The sequence below is a fragment of the Copadichromis virginalis genome, linkage group LG18, assembly GCF_057382275.1.
Source record: "Copadichromis virginalis isolate Kocher_CV1m ecotype Utaka linkage group LG18, C_Virginalis_male_GT1.1, whole genome shotgun sequence".
NCBI lineage: Eukaryota > Metazoa > Chordata > Actinopteri > Cichliformes > Cichlidae > Copadichromis > Copadichromis virginalis.
Window position 1 is genome coordinate 7,693,925 of NC_140635.1, and position 19,538 is coordinate 7,713,462.

General features: G+C 42.2%; 1 protein-coding gene across 1 annotated transcript in view; it reads left to right on the forward strand.

Annotated features, from left to right (window-relative positions):
• The first annotated feature begins 765 nt into the window (after positions 1–765).
• The window catches only part of LOC146687176 (neuropilin-1a-like), a 94,960-nt gene continuing 76,187 nt past the window's right edge, over positions 766–19,538 (forward strand). The window contains exons 1-2 of the mRNA XM_085439131.1: positions 766–1,609; positions 2,523–2,697. Coding sequence (XP_085295257.1) covers positions 1,516–1,609; positions 2,523–2,697 — 269 coding nt within the window. The 5' untranslated portion in view covers positions 766–1,515. The remainder of the gene's footprint in view (positions 1,610–2,522; positions 2,698–19,538) is intronic.

Here is a 19,538-nt window from a genome sequence, read left to right on the forward strand (position 1 = left end):
AGTGTTGTTTATCCTGAATGTTGTTACTGTAACCACGATTTGAATAGAACAAAAATGCTATAGCTAATGGCCCCTGAAATTCCACACTCGTGTGCCATGACCCTGCGCTTTGTTTTAGGCCTATTGTTGCTCTTTCGTTGTCAACATTGCCTTATTCTCATTCAAAGTATTTATTTTCCTACAAGTTTGGACATGTTCTCTGGGGATTCCATGACAGGCATTGTGGGAACTGTAGGACGTCATGCTTCACTAGATAAGACCTTTTAAAAACGTGATCACAAACTCCTGTAATGGACTTGAGTTTAATCTGAGACAGCAGTGAAGTTTCACTATATGTTGAATACTATTATACATTAGCATAGATCCATAGATATTAGTATATACTACTAACACAAAAATTAGGGTATAATATATCAACAGACAAAAGAACAACAAAAAACCACTCCAGATAACGCAGTTCTCTCCCCTGTCAGCTCTCTTTTCACAGAACAAGTTCAGTCTTTGTCAGTGTTATTTCCATCCACCCAAACCACCCTCACTAATAACGAAAATAGACTAAATATGCAATAGACGTGTCCCCAATATACTTGTAACTATTTTCAGAGGAAAGACGTGTAATTTAACAATTCAAGTATCTAATATATTTCATGAACGTATCTGGAGCAAACTATTAAATGTGGGATGTAGGTCGCCAACAAAGGACCGAATAAACCTCCCTCCAATACTTTTCTCCTCGTGACTACGTGTCAGATGTGGATTCTCGTTGGCTCATATGGTCGCTGTCCACACCTCACCTTACACCAGACCCACATGCCAGCCTGAGTTTGCGTGCGCATTTATCCCCGCCAGCACGCGTTGGGAGCGCAAAGAGGGCGCACCGGTGTCAGTTTGCTCCAGCCCCTTTGTAGCGGTCGGTCGCTGGTGGCTGCGCGCAAGGCGTCTAGAAGCAGAAATTTGGGGAGTGGAAATTCCGCTGTTACTTTCACGTCTTCCTGACATTTCTGCTGCGGCGGTCAGTCAGTCGCTGAGAGCGGAGAGAGGCGGAGAAAGAGCTGAGCTGAAATAAGGAGTGAAGATCTGGAGAGCGGCGCTCCGATGTTCCCCGCGGCTGGGTTTCCTCTGAATACCGTTTAACTAGTGATTTCTCTTTTTCCATTTCCCACTTGGAAGTATGTCTGTCGCTCCCGTTTGGTGTCAGGAGTGAGAGGTCTGAGCAAGAGTCGCAAGCTCACGGCTGCCACTTTTGACGATCGGATTTTTCCTTTTGATTCTTCGTCTTTTTTTCTGCATTTGGATTATTTTTTTCCAGGAGATGCCAAGTTGTTCCCTGACAGACGCAGGGCTCTGCTGCTGAAGCTCACAGGATGCTGGGGACTCTACAACAACCAGATTTCTTACTTTGAGACAAATCTGTTATTTTTCCTGTGTGGACGTAAACTCTGGACGTTTACCCACCCGTTTGCCTTTATTTTTTTATTTTTTATTTTTATGTTCTTTATTTTTTCATTTTAACAAATGTCTGTCTTGTGCTATCTAATAAGGATGCGTAGTGGATTGCTATTGTTCCTTTTCGCCCAAGTCTTCTTGGTTGCTTCGTTGACACAGACTGGTAGGTGTTGACGGGTTGAATGAATACATGTGGCTTGACAACAGGCAGTCTAGCTGAACGTTGATCCGTTTTACATCGTTTTGCACCATTGTTGCCTCTCACCTGTTATGCTTCGGCTCTCCCTTTGAGAGCACGTCCGCGGGGCTTCAAGTTAGACCACGCAAATACCGTTTTCAGTAGAATTCCTCCAACAGATGGAGGGGAAACGGCAATAAGCCACAAAATACACGGAAACCGGATTATACTAATGTATAATATAGCGACAGAGGCGCAAATTACCTTGCAGCTGCAAACTAATACACACAGTCACTGAGGCACAACAATTCACTGTAATAAGTTTCCTTATTATAATAGAAAAATTAAACAATTTGTCTTTGAGGTCTGTTGGCTTCATCCATTCAGAGACGCATTTTGGAGCTTGGCGCTTGTTGTCATTGAAGCATGATCTCGGCTACAAGCAATTCATCAAATCGTTCAGAGAGAAAATTAAATTTAATCATCCTGCCTGATTGCTGGCAAAGCAGCCCACCTCACCTTCATGGGCGTAATCACACCTTATGGTGCGGATGCAAAGGAACCTCACTTTATCCAACACCTTTTCTAAAAAAGTGTACGAGTGTAAAGTTTTAGAGAATTCTAGTGTGTGAATTTATAGTTCCAACGTGTGCCTGGCTTCTTGGCGCAAAAAAATATGTGTAATTTCTTTTTTAAATTTCTGCTCTAGCGGTGGATATTTGGATTTATGTGCCCAAGCTGGAGTTGTTAGTGTCCTCCTCACTCCCACCCCTGCGGTTGCACTTAAATCTTTTACACCAGAATGCGCAATCAGTCAACATTACAGTGCAGACCAGTGCCCAGAAAGTCAATTTATCTCCTCTAACTGAACAACTTTCTTGCTTTTTTTGCGGTGTAGATAAATGCGGGGGGAGCATAGAGATGCACGCCGCGGACTACCTGACCTCCCCGGGCTATCCCAGCGCCTACCCACCGTCCCAGCAGTGCGTATGGGTGATTACCGCCCCTGAAGCGGGTCAGAAGATCCTCATCAACTTCAATCCGCATTTTGATCTGGAGGACAGAGACTGCAAGTAAGAGTTCACTCCTCTCGCTCTTCTCTCTCTGCCTCTCCCACCCTTCTTTGCTCTCTCTCCTCAATTCTGCCTGGATACAGTGTGAAACTGTGCCACCTATTGGTCAAGGAGATAGTTGTACATCTGTTCCCAGGAAACGGGGGTGCAGGGATGAGATATGGCGCTGAAGGTGCTGGCAATTACTTCAGAGGAAATGGGCTTTGATGGGTTTAGTAATTCATACATGATAAGGAGGCAGGCTGGACGGGCTTTTAGCATGATTTTAGGGGGGAGCAAACTCTGCAAAACTGGCTGCATCCGCTTTTGATTAATGAAGTTCACTTTGCTCATTGCTGAAATGGAGAAAGTGTGTTTACTTTTCATTTGGAAGTAGAGTTTACCTGTTTGTACTTGAAGAAGAAACGCTTTGTGTGCCTTTTTGTATGCAGCGTTGGAATAATGATCAAATTTGATTTTTAAAATGGGTGGAAGGGCTGCTGTGTTGGTTTTTCTGAGGAAGATGTTGAAAGATAAACACAAGTCAGTTAATGCTTTTATCTGTACTCATGCTTCCTCTCCTGCTTTTTCTTGCGCTATTTATGAATCACAGTAACAAAAGAATACGCCAGTGCATCCTGATATCTAACAAACCATTTATTTCTTTAGGAAAGTTCCAGTTTTTGAGTTGCTGTGAAGCTTTTGTGCTTTTCTTTGTCTTCCATCATAGTTAAGGAAATATATTCGAGTTTGGGAGCACTGGTCAGACAAAACAACGTAAGTGACGGGATGTTGTTTCCTGAGAACTTGTATTTTATATTTTTTATTTGTTTGTTTGTTTTTTGTTTTCCTTTTTGTGAAAATGATCAGCAAAAGATAAATAAAGGTCTATTCAGCCTTATCGCTGTCACTGGAGGCAGTTTGGGTTATCGACTTTTTGAAAAAACATTCTTATAATGATACACGCACGCTGGAATCATTCATGTGTGCGTCTCATGGTGCTTTCCTTTGAATTACTGTTCAGAACCTGTGAGCAAGCACCCATGCAGACACCCTTAAGCCACCCTCTGTGACATAGAAACACACACTCAATTGTGCACGGCCGCACCACAACCCATGTGTTGCCGTTGTCCATAAATAAGCTTGTTTTTATGTCGGCTCCTCTGCCTTTTTTAAAAGCTCCATAAATGGCTCCTGTGTAAATCACGACTAGCTGTCCAGCGCTGTCTCACAGATGGGGTCCACCAATACTATTGGATCATGTTTCAGCACCAAGGGACTAATAAACCATTAGCGCTCGGGACAGATAGTGGATATCGTGTGTCTTTCGGGGGAATATACACCATCCACTGTGCTGAAAGCAAACAAGCTGAAAAGAATCTCCTTTGGAAGCTAATTCTGCAGTGACCCTATTTTGTGTGATAACCCAGGGAGCAGTATAAGCATGCAATAATGCTGCTTAAGTACTTAATGAAATGTAATAAATCATGGCGATAAAATTTTCGACAGTGGCTGGCTGGCACTGCAGTAGATCTCGAACTGAACGTTATTGTCTCCCTAAATGACTTTACCACAGGTTAATGTGCTGAAATAAGGCAGTTGTAAAATAAAATATTACAGTTTAATCAGGTTTTATCATGAGCAAATGGTTTTAATATTAACTAGAGACCATCTGGCTTCTGGTGTCGGGCAAAGCACCAACAGAGTGTGTTCAGGTTTTACGAAGATCACGTTTTTTATGTCCAAAAGGTGGAAAAGTGTGAAACCAGGAGGGAAATGGAAGCATGAGGTGTATTGATCGTGTTGCTCTTCAGTGTTATGGGATTGTTCATTTTAGCCACACGTGCCTGATTCCATGTCTCGCAGTCAAGAGAGCCAACGTTTCCACATTCTGATTGACGCGCCTGTGCCCGCTGAACAGCCTGACCACCCTGCAGCCACCTCAACATGTCATTTGGCTGTTTACTTAGGGGCCTCTCTGCTTTCCTTGATTGGTTTCATTATTTGTTGTGTGAGTTTATGTTGGATGATGATGGGGTGCAGCTCGTAGCTCTCTGACTTGGCAGGAGCGGTGTTGTTTTTGGGAACGAGTCAAATCTTCGAAATATGCCCGTCGAGGGGGGCCTTAAGCCTTTGGCAGCGCTGCGGTCCCACTTAAAAATTTCCTGAGATGATATCTTAGTTTTATTTCACTGGCACAGCGTCAGCTCCGGAGTATGATACGGCAGTTGGCGGGGGAATGAGTGGAAACAGGAACAGAATATAATGTTTTACTGTGAACCGAATGTCTGAAAAGTTGAGCGTTAATCTCTGTTGATAGACGAAGGCGGATGAGGCATTACACACCTGTTGTAGAACACCTGGGACAGCTACTGCTCACCTGAACGCCCTGTAGGTGCCATACATCACCCAGAAACCGTTTAGATTGTTCATAAAATCATGTTTAAGCTAAAAACGTGAAAATGTATAAACCTGGAAGTATTTCAGACTATCACTTTAAGACTCTGTTTTACAGTAGTGAGTAATATGCCATTAGAAATTAAACTAAAAGCTGTAACAACAGCAATTTAACACCTTTTATCAGCCCAGTCAATAGCTGTCATCAGCTGTTATCAGTCCAATACATATGGTCAGTAGCTCTGAGCTAGCAGGCTTAGTTTGCTCTTATAATCGATTGTATTCAACGATTAGTAGATAAAAAGACACGTTATACAAGAGACCTCAGGCAGGACGCAGTGAATATGGAATTTATACAATGGTAAATATGGTGAGCTAACAAACAGAGCTTTGTAACATGTGCTTTATGATGTGAAAGGAAGCAATTTACACAAACAGTACTGTTTTTCTCACCTTAGTCTATTAGCTTTGCTGCCTTAATGCATCCAAGTGCTTTTGTTGCCAAAGCCTACCAAAGTGCTCCGACGCCTGACCAAGTAGTTTGTTTGCATAAACCTAATCCTTTTGGTGCCTGATCCTAACTTAGCGAGTGAAATATAATTGAAATCAACATTTTTTTAAAAAGCCCCCTAACCGAAAAGACAGGTCTCAAACTCATGACTCAGTTTAAACTTGAATTGATTATGTTTCTGCAGACTGTTTATAAGCTGGCAACACAATTCACATTACCTTTACTCAGCAGAAAGACGATCTAGAAGCAGGCAGCTTACAACAAGTACCAACAGCTACGAAAACTGATCATTGATTTAGGTCTCGTAACACACAACAATAGTAAATGTATTTTGGCTAATAAACTCATTAATTTGAAATAGTGCAAATTGCCAATTTCATCTTCAAAGAAGCCAAGATGATGCATTTGAATGGTCTGCTATGTCTAATCAATAGTCCAGAGAGCAAATTGAGTTAACTATTAGAGGAAACAGGAAATCATCCAGTCTGAGAAGCTAAAAAGAACAAAAACGTGTTTTTTCATCTTTTTTTTTGTCTGATTAATGGCATAAATTAAACTATTGTCACTTACTTGTCTGCTAATCAACCAGTGTTTCAGTTTCCAAAGCACTACAATCATCAGTAACCTTCACAGCACCTTCACAGTGCTGGTTTGAAGTGTCTCGCTAACACACATTTGGAAATCCTACAAGGAAAATCAAGCCAGTGGCATTTAGGTTACAGTTTCTCAAATATCCCTGATTTTAAGATACTCTCCAAATTGAAATTCATTGTTGGAATGACAATCCCACCTCCTCCGTCATAGCATGTAGCCGCTTGCCCATTTCTCCCAGTCCCATAATTAAATTATTGGACCAAAACAGAACAAACATGTTCCACTGCTGTGAAGCATGTCTGCAGTTAACTAGCCAAGCAGAGAAACCATAGCAGTGCTGTTCCACGAGCGAACGCCGGCTACATTTCCGACATCTGTGTCACAAAATATCTTCCCCGTGCAGCCTCATGACCCAGGGTTTGTAATTATGATCCCTAATTACAGCATATGTAAAAAATATATGTTTGTGAGCCCTGTTTTCTACAGGGGTGATTCATGAAGAAAGAAATCTGGGAGGAGCTGTGCACTAGATTTAGATGATCCATCAGTGTGGAAACAATGTAGCTTTATCTGAAAAATAACACAAGTGTAACAAACACCATTATAAGCTGCTGTTATTTTAAAAGAAATAAAAATGGAAGCATCTTTTTTGTGGACTTTGAGGTCAAATAGATGGATCTGTGGTTCACGAGGCCATCGTAAGCTTCAGAAAAACAGTCAGTCTGTGGAAGTAAAAGGTCGTTGTTGGAATTATCACCCAACCTCTCAAGTGACAAATTCTGTGCTCGGTGAACAGACGAGAAGCAGTAACACTTTTTTTTCAGACACATTAAGATCCGACGGCTCTTCCTCTGTAGCCAATCTGGAGCCGCACCAGAACAAGACTTGTCTCACGTCCACGTCTGAAATAGCGTGGCCGACAAAGTGAATCCCCGCGGAGCGTGGTAAAATAGAGCAGAAGCATGGGTAAGGAACATGCGTCGGTGGCCGGATAATTTGGGACATCTTTTTAGGAGTTGGCTGAACTGTTGCCTCCTACATGAGGCTGAACTGGCACAGCGTGCACCTCACACATACACAGCACACACACAAACACAGGCAGCCTAAACTTTCTGTCACTTACATTAAGCCTCATGTTCAGACGTCGATGCACGCTGCTACAGTACGCACAAACCACACATCCTCAAGCGCACATTCATACTGATGCATTAAAGGTAACTTCAAAAGGAAATCTGCCATTTCTATCTCCTTTCAGCGATGGATATTGTCTTTGAGCAATTTTGTTGTTCGGCTCTCATCTTTCTTTCATGTAGATAAATGTCCATAAAGAAAAATCACGCGCATAAAATGAAATAAATGATAGATTAAAGGGAAAATGTGAACCTAAAAACCTGGATAAGCATAAAAAGTGGGAAGGTTAAAGGCAACATACTGGAGCTCTAATTCAGTTTTGATCATTCGGATAGCAAGTAAGTGAATATCGTTTGGAAGGACAGAGTACTGAACGTGACTCACTGAATACAAAAAAGCACTGAGGCGATTCAGAGGCCTCTTTGTGAAACAACAGTTTCAAAGATTTGTTGAGTTTTGCTTCTGTCACCAACATTTTTTTTTGGTTACCAGCCACATCAAAGAAGAGACAAAGAAGAGGTCTGTCGTGGATTTCATAGCCCAATTTGGCTCAAATACATCTCCAGTTATATGAAAGGGACTCACATGACTCTTTGCAGTTCTGTGAAAAAGTATGACAATGCAGTGCAGTAACTTGAAGTGATTGTTTACTGTATGATTTTTTTGGGGGGCCCATTTTGCTTTACAACTTTTCTTCAGGCCATTGTATTTTGTGGGCATTTGTTTATGCACGGCTCTCTCTGAGGTCTGGACTTCGACTGGGCCACTTCTTCACCTTAATTCTTTTCTTTCTCAGCCGTTCTGTTGTAGATTTGCTGCTGTGGTTGGGATCACTGTCCCAACCACAGCAGCATAGGATGTGCTGCAGTATCAGCCAAGTTTTAGCTGTTGGACAGACATCCTCACATTTGATTCTAAAATACTTTGGTATGCAGAGGACTTCATGGTTGATTAAGTAACAGCAAAGTGCCAGGTCCTATGGCTGGGGGGGGGGAAGCCCAAATCATCACCCGTCCACCACCATGCTTGATAATGAGGTGTTTGTGCTGATTTGCTGTCTTTCGTTTTTGCCAAATATGGTGCTGCACATTAAGGCCAAACATCTCTAATTTGGTCTCATCTGTCCAAAGGACATTGTTCCAGCAGTCTTATGTTCAGATGCAGCTTTGCAAAACTGAGCTGTGCTGCAAGGTTGTTTTTAGAGAGAAGAGGCTTTTACCTGGCAACCTTTCCAAACAAGCCCTACTTGTTCAGTCTTTTTGTAATTGCACTGTCACAACATTTAACAGTCAACATCATAACTGAGGCCTCTAGTTTGAGATGAAGCCCTTGGATTTTTTTTTTTTTTTTTGCAGTTTCCCTGAGCGCTGAATGGTCTGACTTTAGAGTGAATTTGATGAGAGATCCACTCCTGGGAAGATTATGGCATGTGTCACAATAAACCTGAATACTCCAGACCAGCAAACTGCTAAAACTTCTGCTTTTATAGAGGTGCCCATACTTGATGATGATCAATTAATCGAATGCATTTCATTAGCAGCACCTGGCAGCTACTTGGCCTCTTAATTCTGGTTGAAGCAGGAAGGTGCAAATAAAGAGAATTCAGATTTGGGATTTTGTGAAGTTCAGCTAGTCGCTGTTTCAGTTGGTGAACAGTTATAAACAGTCTTAACAATGCTGACCTTAGAGAGAACAGAGAGAACCAGAAAATCCAAAACAGAGGAAGCTATCAAAGCTGTGTCACATGACCTCAAGGCTTTCCAGCACCACCAGTTTAATAAACACACAAGTGGATTTCAGTGTGATTCATATGTGGAAAAACACTGGGGTTCTTTGTTTTAGAACTGGGTTACACTCCACATCACATGCACCCTGCTGCCAAGTTTTTATCATCATGTAGATTTTTTTAAAAGTGATTTACTACAAGTTCGTTGTATCGGTCTGCATTAACATGGGTTAAAAAAAGTAAATGAGTGTAAAATACACAAGTGAAAACTCTCCTTTCGGTGATGGAGATGAAACAGGGTATAGGGTCAGTTTGAGTAAAAGTAGGCACGGCTAAGAAGATAATTAGAGTAGTTAATCACAGCTGCAATTTGTGGACTGCCTCGTGATAATAAATAACATTATAAGGATATCTATGTTTTTTTTCCCTTTTCTCTACCCAGCAACACATTTAAATTTGATGCAGCTTGACATTTCAGGAACATACAGCGAACTCGTCATCGTACAGAGGAGAGGCTGGAGGGGGAGAGGAAAAAGGGAGAAAAATAGAGTTCCTCCAGAGTGTGACGGAAGGATCAGTTGCTCCTTACAGTTTGTCTCGAGGCAAAGCGCTTCATGATAAGTCAGAAAAATGCCCCAGCAGAGACACAGTCACAGGACCGACATCTCGTAGCCCGGAGGTGTCACATGAATGGAAACGTACTGTTAGAGGGCATTTGTGTTGCGTGTGCAATGGTTGGTGGAGCTCGTGTTTTCAAAGTTGATTTCACGTTCTCATTTCTATTATTATTCCCAGTATGTCTCACTTATTTATATATATATTTTGCTGAGGCATGGTTTGATGTGAATAAATGAAGAATGGATCATTGGAAAAGCTTGTTTCTTTTCTATTTTGCAGGAACATTTATTTCAATGAGGAGAGATCACTTGGAGGAATTGAACATGATTTATTAAGATAGAGAAAATAAAGTATTTGGGGATTAGACTCCGATGGCCCATCATGGCTGAAAGGAATCCCAGCGGTGATAGGATTTAGAATCTGAACATTTTACAAAATAGACAATATGAACATATTTCAAATTAAAAGAATTTGAAATGTACATTGTGCCGGTGGGTTTAGAGTGTCTAGAAGAGAGTCCTGTCTCAGTCACGTATGGATGATGTGAGAGGGCGGGTGTGTGTGGTGTTGGGGGGGATGTTATGGTTTAGGGCCCGGATGGCTTTGGGATAGAAGCTCCTCTTGAGTCTCTCTGTCCTTGCCCGGATGATGCGGAACCTTCTACCGGATTGCAGAAGTTGGAACAGTTTGTTGCCAGGATGGGACGGGTCCTTCAGGATCTGCGCTGCTCTAGTCCGGCATGGGAAAGCCGTAGCACAAAAGCAGCCAGGAAAGCAGGCAGATCAGTGATTGCAGATCTTCCTTACTGAACTTATGCATAAGCTTCATTTAGTTGACCCCAGTGTTTTAGGCAACAACGAAGAAGAGTCAGCAAAACTAATATAGCTTTAAGGCAAGACCAGTAAGATTTAAGGTAGATCAGACAATATTATTGTCGCTTTGCAACCCACATTTTCACTCCACTTCTTCCTTTACGTGGCGTGTCCTACTTAATCATTGCCATGTCTGTCGTTACTTATACTTGCTCCGTCCTGTAATGAGGTCTTGCCGCTGCTATCTCCTTCTGCATCTTTCCTTTTATATGTATGCACATGGAACGGCTGGGAGGTATGCTCTCCTCCCGTAATGGAGGGTCAGGGAGGCCCCAGGACAGAGCTAGGCAGCCAGATATAAATTACTGCAGATGGAAATAACTATAGAGGTCCTGACTGAAATACGCTTTATTGCAAAATAAAATAAGAGAAGAAAGTGTGATGGGCAGCGACACTGTTACACAGACTGAAGGAGTGTAGGAGAAGCTTGTTTGGGCTTTTTATTAGGTGCTTTGAGGAAACAAACCCTGGTATAAAATAGATGGTAGAATCAAATTAATGGACGCACGCGTTTATGGATGGGCCGATAAAAGGATGGAATTCAGTGTGATGGGAATAAATGTCAGAATGGATGGATAGATTGACAAATGATTGGCAAGATATGAGTGTTTTTGATGAAAAATTACATATAGGCGACTGAAGGGATAAAATCATTTCTGGGTGACTGAGAGAAGCATGACACGATTAGTGGATAAAAGGGTGTTTACCGAATATATGAATACATTTGAACAAACTTTGTTCCCTCCTCTTCTGAAAGTGTGTGTTTATACCACTTCAAAACACGTCGTCTCGAATGTCATCCTTTGTTTTGTGGCTTTAGACCGAGGCGTCGCTTCACCCGCCCCGCGCTCTGAATTCTCAGCATTCACTCTGACTTTGCCATTTTCAGAGGAAAAATAAAAGCCTCCCTTCCAGATGGTTGTATTTTTCAGCTCCACAGCGACCACACAAAACAGGAAGGCTGAATGTGCTGCTGTCACTCCACGAGTGACTTGTGGCCCAAAAAATCGAGGCGGGAGCCTTCAAAAATAATTTAGCTGTTTGTTTTTGTGTTCTTTTGTGATCTTTAACTTTAAAGCACAAAAGCACAATGAGGATTAAGTCAGCGTCATCATGTTTGCATTCTGAATGAACAGTTGTAGTGCCTTATGTAATATCATTTCCATTTTTTTCAGTAATGCACAAACAAATTTGTGATTTCTCGAGTACATTTGTAGAAATGGCAGGCACACCGGGACTATTTAAACTTGTAAAGCAGACCACCTTAAAGCTGGTGGTTGTTTTTGATTGTAAAGCCAATCTCATAGTGGCCCCTGACAGTCCTCAGCCTCCACTGCAGGATGCATGTGGGTGCAGATGGGGGCAACAAGAGGCCCCGGGAGCAGTGGACTCGCGTGCCTCGGTAGAGTTGCGTGGTAGCTACACAGAGAGTGACGGAGAGCCGAAGCCGACAACCAACACCGTGGTTGCATGCTGAGAGATCCTCAGCGATACAGAGACAAAGACTTTAACTTCCTTCTACAGATCTAACAATAGCTGCAATCATAAAAAACTGCATGCTTTCTCCTTTAAAAAAAATGAGCACTAAGCTTCAATAGAAATAGAAATACACACTGAGGACTGAAAGTTTGATCGTTTAATCCTGTGTGGTCAGAAAAAACGTTCAGCTTTTTATAGAAAAGGGAAAATCTGCTTCATAAGAAGAGATGAAGATTAAGCCAAAGGTTAGAGGGTGAAGTGATAAAAGCAAAGAAGGATGAAAAAGAGATCAGAAGGGCACCAATATACTCAGAGAGACAGCGAGCGTCATGCTGGTTGGCACGGTCAGTCTGATCCTGACCTCAGCGACAGACCTCTCACTGTTTCTCTCCACCTCCTCCACCCTCAGGGTGTCCTGTCACTTGTTTGATCCAGTCGCCTCCTGCCATTACTTTCTTTTTCTCTGTCCGTCGTCTTGCTCTCTTCTCCCTGTGAACTCAGTGTGCACTTGCTATGTTTTCATCCCACGTTCTCCCCTGCTCGCCATATGCTCTCCCTCTCTGCTTGATTTGACAAATGATGGCGAACTTTAAACCGTGTGCAACCTGAGCTCTCGGCCCTGTTTGACAAAAAACAAACACAAAACGATAACTGGCCAAATTACAGCCTACCAGCATTTGCTTTTGTCTGAACCACATTATCATAGAAGACGATATTTGCGAAGGTGTAAGAATCGGCTTTTTAAAAAAAGGGTCGTGAGCACCCAGAATAACTGAGATGTAGTGGCCTTAGATAGAAATGTGTGCATACACAACCAGAAAACAGAGTCCTTATCTCTGTTGTTTACCAGATATTGCACGTAACCTCTCAAAGATCTCATATATTCATTAACTGCAAGCCATGAGCAGGGGTAACCTGACAATCTAGGGTGAAACTGAGTTTTCTGTTTTCGTGCCTCCTAATTAGGAGCTTCAGATTAAATTTATAAGATTATGAAGGATTTAGAAGTTTTGATAAGCTCATAGGAATCATGCAAACAACTTTAAGGACACCCTGCACTCAAAATAAAGTCATGCAGGGAAAAAAAACAAGGAATACAAGGAAACCTCTACAAAGAGCATAAAGAGACACCTCAATCAAAGAACTCAGAGCTTTGAGTTATTTAACGGTGATTGTTTGGTTGATTGGATCTTTTTGAGGCCTTTAAAAGAAAAAATAAAGATTTCTTTTAGGAAAAACACACTGAAGCACTTTACAATAACTGACAGATAGATTTACAGAACTGGCTGGTGCGAGGTTTTTAGAATTTATTTAGCTGTGAATGCAATAATTGACATCCACCATTTAGTACGAACAGAGGTTAAACACTGGCGAACAAACAGACTTTCACCAACTGACTTCTCTCTTTCAGCAGCAAATATTTGTGTAATAGGAGGAAGGGTGAACTCTGAATCCTGCTATTGTTTCTCTTATGTAAGTTAATATTGTTTAGATTTGCCTTTTTTAAACAATTACAGGCCCCGAATTCTGTGAATCAGCTCTCACATATGGAAACACTGATTCACACTGACTGTATCAAGGCAGGCATTAAACAATAGCGCACATACCAGCTAAGCAAACACAAAGTCAAGTGCGTGCACACACACACGCGCGCGCAATAAAACTAACAATATGTTGTGAATGTAATCAGAGCCATTGTGGACTCATCAGTGAACTACACACACAGACAGACACTCACACTTTCACACACAAATGAAAACACATGTCAGATTAGATCCTTAACGAGCAGATTAGCAGGGAGAGAGCTTGCAGGGGGGAGAAAGGGGCAACCTAGTCGACAATGTCACACACACACAGCTGCAATCACAGGATTTACAGGACACACTCGCTGATACACTCCAGATGTCCTCAAAGCAACACACACTCACACACTTATACATCAGAGGGCATCAGAGGGCATCCATCAGAGTAAACAGCTGGATTTAACGGTGATGATAAAGCTTCTTTTGAACTCTTTTTTTTTTTATCTAATCTTCTGTTCAACTTCAATATATCTGATACACAGTAACCACTAAAATGACAGATGGTAGTGAATAAATGTGTCATAAATTGCTGGATGGGTTGAATAAGTTTGGCGATTTTTATCCGAAGAGGTGTTTAAGTATAAGCATCGCCTTTAGGATTATATTTCATGGGGTGCTGGTTGGATATGGCTTCCTTTAAATCTTAAGAGGCTTTCAGGTTTCAGCTCGGCTTAAGTGATTATTCAGGTTTGTTTCTCTGAAATGTTGTGTTGCAATCAAAGTTGAAATCTGCTGCTCTGTATTTTTGTACAAATGCAATATACAATCTCTTCATTTTTGCCCTTTACTTCTGGATTATTTGTTCCTGACAGCACATAAGAATCTACTTAAGACAGTTTTTCTGGATTGAAGTCCAGCCAGAGCAGCTTTCACACTTCAGCAAAGGTCTCAGGGAAAACGGGGTCTGGCCCAGCAGTTGGCTGTGGTGTAAAAATGCCCCTGTGTGAACTTTGAAACACCTCTAAAATAGGATTCCCAGACATGTCTTTAGAGAGAGAAAAGAATCCTTGTGATTTGTTTGTTAAATGCATAAAAATCAAAGCGGCCGCACTGCTCCTCATCACCAAACATAACGACTTCACTCCTCGTGCTTCAGTTTCAAGCCGACTTCTGTGAAAACAAGGACAGGTCAGGCTCGGGATATGAGGGTTAGAGGTCAGTCAAGGGGTCAAACTGTGTTTTGACCCCCTTCAGGGAGGACGAGCAGCTTGAGAGGCTTTTAAATATGCGTAACAGGGAACCAGCCCTCAGTGCAGCCTGAATGGCAGTTCAGTCGCGCGATGGACAACGGCCTTTTTCTTCTTTAGCTTGTAAAGGAATGTGTTGTATCTGTCTGGGTAGAAACATCCAGAGTGACCTCTGAATGAGACACGCAGGCAGAAGATACACATCTTGCGGGCAGATGATAAACAGACGGAAATGTGTGGGAGGCATAAGCAAAAACACACAGATATATGCACGAATTAAAAATTAGACCAATGCATGCATGTATGAATGAATGCATTCATTGTGTTGACCCAGCCCAGCTAACAGACACATTTGGGCCTAATCTGAGCTACGTGCTGCACTTACAGCTCATTTGCAGCCCAAAAGTGTTGAGCTACGTTTGACATGAACAACAGCAAATATTTTGTGAGCTACAGTGCTGTAACCTACCTGACTGCGGCTGAGTTAAAGCAGCCAGACCAGAATCGATGCCACCATTCAAGTTCAAATGTGGCCCCAAAGAAAACCAGTGATTTCTCCCAACACTAGTTGCTACTATCTAGAAAAACTTTGAGAATAACTTGATTCTTTACTTTCATGTGAATAAACTTTAGTGCAGTGTGTCTGTGTCTTTCTTAGTTTAACTTTTGCATACATTGCAAAGCACAGTGAGTGGAGGTAGGTGACTCTGCATAATGAGCTGTAAGTAGTTTTGAATTAGACTGATGAATCAAGGAAACTCCCCAGGAAATGCTGCATTAGTCACCAGAGATATTTTATGCTGTTCTTTGCTAACATTTAGTATAGTGCACATTTATGTGAGCAATAACAGGCAGTTGCTGTGTTTAGATGAACAGATAAGACACGTCGGTTATAACTGCCGAACATTTTTATTATGGGAAATGGCGATTAGTGTTAATTGAATGAGGAGAATGTAGTTCTATTTGGCTCTTTGGAGAATGTGCATCAACTTTTTGGTTGTTGAATGATGAGAAATGTTTCAGCTTTCCAATTAGAACATGCTGTTGTTTTAAAAACTCTAATCCTATTGTTATTCATCTTGCTAAAGTGTTAGCGTGGAGCTCCAGAAACATTAATCCTCAAATAACACGAGACTCATTTGGGTGTTTATGTTTTTATTACTGAAAAGCCAATTTTGCAAATGGGCTAATCTCCATATAACTTGGTTTATTTTCCAAATGTTAGTCATTAAGTCCCAACACCAGGAGGCAGTTCTGCTCGGCATCATCTTTCTGTCAGATTGAAGACTGTTTCGCAGCCTCTGAGTGTTTGCTCTTTATCTCTCTATCTGCCTCCATGTCTGTCTGTCAGCAAGCGTCCATCGCTGCACACTGAACAATCCCTGCTAGAGTTTCTATATTTGTGTCTGAATAGGGTTGGATAATTAATCTCACATGTTTTTGGAAACTAGAGAGGAGAATGTATAGCGGGGAAAGCCTCTCTGTGAATGCAAATGAACTTGTCGAGTGCTAACGCATGTCAAAGTGCAGTGGAAGTGACAGTGTGTTTATTGCTTTGACCCCGGATCACTTCAGAGAGGTGAGGATTGAGTGTCGGTTGACAAAGGGTCTTTTTCCTCCCAAATCTCTCAGGTACAAAGTGAGAAGTTTGGAGTTTTTCAGGATTCAGACTCAGAAACGCCCTGCTGTGTTTATTGAAGTCTAAAGTTACCCAGGCATACTCAGGATGTAGCAAATTTTATGAAGCTGATTAAACTTTATCTCATTTTCTGCGCTCACAGGAAACACCTGGATTTTTATTACTTGTATAAAACATACAGGCTTTAGCTCATCTTTTTTTTTTTCTCATAAAACAGAAGCACTTCGAGCAACGGAATAACTTTCCGACTCTCCAAAATGTCGACTCTGACGTTCGTTCTTTTCACCTTTTCCACATTAAACACAGACGAGTTTGCAGCAAATCTCATTTCATCCTTCTGGGTCCCTAAACAGTCTGTCTAAGAAAGCGGAGGGGAAAACGGTGTTCTCTTTCCCCTTTCTGCCGGATTAAGGCTTCCTAAATGAGAACAAATTCCACCTCCTCCTCGCCTCCGTTTTAATTTCCCAGAAGGATTGCGCTGCCGTGGCTTTGTATCTGCACGGCCGAGGTGAAGGATGAGGATATTCATACTTTGGCTGCTTGGCCCAATTTATTTTTTGGGCAAACTTCTTGTGACTGTTTAATCCTATTGGCTTAAATTGGATTTGCTTTAATATGTTTTCTCAGTTTTTGAGATTCATCATCATACCTCAGTTACAGAGTCTCATGAACAATTTGTCATCTAGGACCAAATTTGCATGTAGGTTCAGGGTATTTGATTAGCAGCCATGGCCATTGATCATCTAAGTCTGTTAGATGTGAAATGACTCTTGTGTTGTGATAAGTGTGTCCTTAACTGCTGAATTTGAGAGTTAGGTCATTTTTTCTGATGCTATTCTTAATCTCAAGGCTGGCATAAGCTGCTGGGTCGGGTAGAAGTGATGAATTATGTGACACCACATATTTTACTTGTCACTGTAGACTTGCCAACCGCTTTCTCTAAACCCTTACATGCATAATCTTTGGACCATGTAAAAAAGGATATTCAAGAAGCAATGATACACATTTATCAACACATCTGGTGAAGAACCAGCACAGTCTCACAGCCAGGCAATTTTCTCCTAGCTGGAGTCCTCTGCTGATGCACTGTAACACTGAGAGCAGCTTTTGTCCTGGTTAGCACAGCTTGGCATCACATTTTAACACCTTCAGCACCACTATAGCACCATCTTTCCATGTGCAGTTTTTCTATTGTAGAGTCAGTTAAAGAAGCCCCGTTAGGAAGCTTCGAGCTGAGCATTCATAGCCTAACCAGCTTAGTGACTGTCAAACTGAGGACATTGGGATTGACAAGTTGCTAGCCAATGAGCACTGCCTGGATAATCCTCATTTCTGACTCTAAAGACTTCTGACTCGACTCCAAAGTCTTCTATGCAACCAGAACTCTTTTGGCACCAAAGAAAGCGCTTCAACATTTGCTTCACTTATCACACCCAGAAAGTTCATCGTTTTCTATCAAATATCAGGTTCGAATGAAAGGAAACGGCGAAAACAAATGGGAGAAAAATCTGTCTCTCTGTCGATAGCCGACGACACCGCTATTCTGTCACGGTGAACGGATGGGAGTCGGGCGCAGACTGAAAGTCACAATAAACAGTTCTTTATTCACAAAAATACCAGGTGCAGAATATATACAGGTGGGGAGAAGTCGGGGGTGCCAGGATCCACAGGTCCTCTCACACTCATATTCCAAACACAGTTCCACACGCTCCTTCCACACTCGCTCGCTCCGCTGGGGGGAAATCTTCACACAGCCACGCCAAACAACTCACGTTCAGGGTTCCAAAACGCAGGGTTAGAGGTTTACAAGAGACGGAGGTCACAACCAGGAAACAAACTCGCGAAGGAAAGCTTTTCTAATTTTCACAAAGCCGGGATTTTACACTAACGTGTCTAGCACAATCATTCAGCGACAAGAGACTCCAAGTCCCGGCCTTAAGATGTGGCATAGAAAGATTCAAGATCTTTCATTTATCACGTGCATAATTATACAAGTACAACACACAGTGAAATGTGTCCTGATACGCGCCTTGACTGTGCAAAAAGAGAGAGAAAACATTATATACAGTAAGTAAAGAGGACATTATGTGCAGGCAGTGAATGAATTATATACATTAAGATAATTAAATTAAATAAACAATCTGGAAATTTACAGTTCAAATTTGGGAAGCCAGAGGATCAGGCGTGATATGAGAACGTGATAACAACGAGTCTCGTCTTAGCCAGTTATGGTTGATTGGGGAGGGGGCATGTCCTGATTTAACACACGGATGGCCTGAGGGTGCCCAGATGGTGCCAAACCTTCTGCCTGATTGCAGAAGTTGGAACCGTTTATTGCTGGGGTGGAACGGGTCCTTCAATATCTGAGCTGCTCTGGACCAGCATCTCCTGGTGTGAATGTCCTGAAGCGGGGGAAGAGCAGTCCTGCAGCAGCGTTCTGCTGTACGGATCACTCTCTGAAGAGCTTTTTGTCCTTGACACAGCTGTTCCCATACCAGGATGTGATGTTCTGCGTGAGGATGCTCTCCACAGCGCCTGTATAGAAAGTCCTGAGGATCTCTGGTGAGACCCTGAACTTCCCTAGTTGTCGTAGGTGGTACAGGCGCTGCCTAGCCTTTTTTGGACTAACATGATAGATGCGTGTTTGGAAACAGGTGTGTGGGGAAGGCAGAGCGGCGAGAGAGAAAAACGTTAAAACAAACACATGTCGCCTTGTAGGGCTGGATCAAGGCATTGACGCCAGAGCTCGAGCTTCTCTCTGTGACACTAATGGCTACTGAAAGATTACAGCGTTTGATGCACTGGGTTGAGAATACGTTGGAAGGCCAGTGGTTTGCATGCCTGAAAGGATTTGGTGGCATCTAACAGTCATGTTGCAGTTGTACCGAGTCAGTCTGTGACAGTGGGGCTGTTAAGGAATATATTGTGTCAGTTAGGGAGAACCCAATTTTTAAAAATGGACACGTGTGTTGTGAGTAATTGGATGGCATGAATGCAAGTGAGTATTTATGCAAAATACGTGAGCGTGAGTAGAAGAATGACTAAGAGTATTGTAAGGAGATGAGTTGAGCTGCAGCGAGTGAGTAAGACAGCGAGCAGGAGATGATGTCGATTTCTTGATGAAC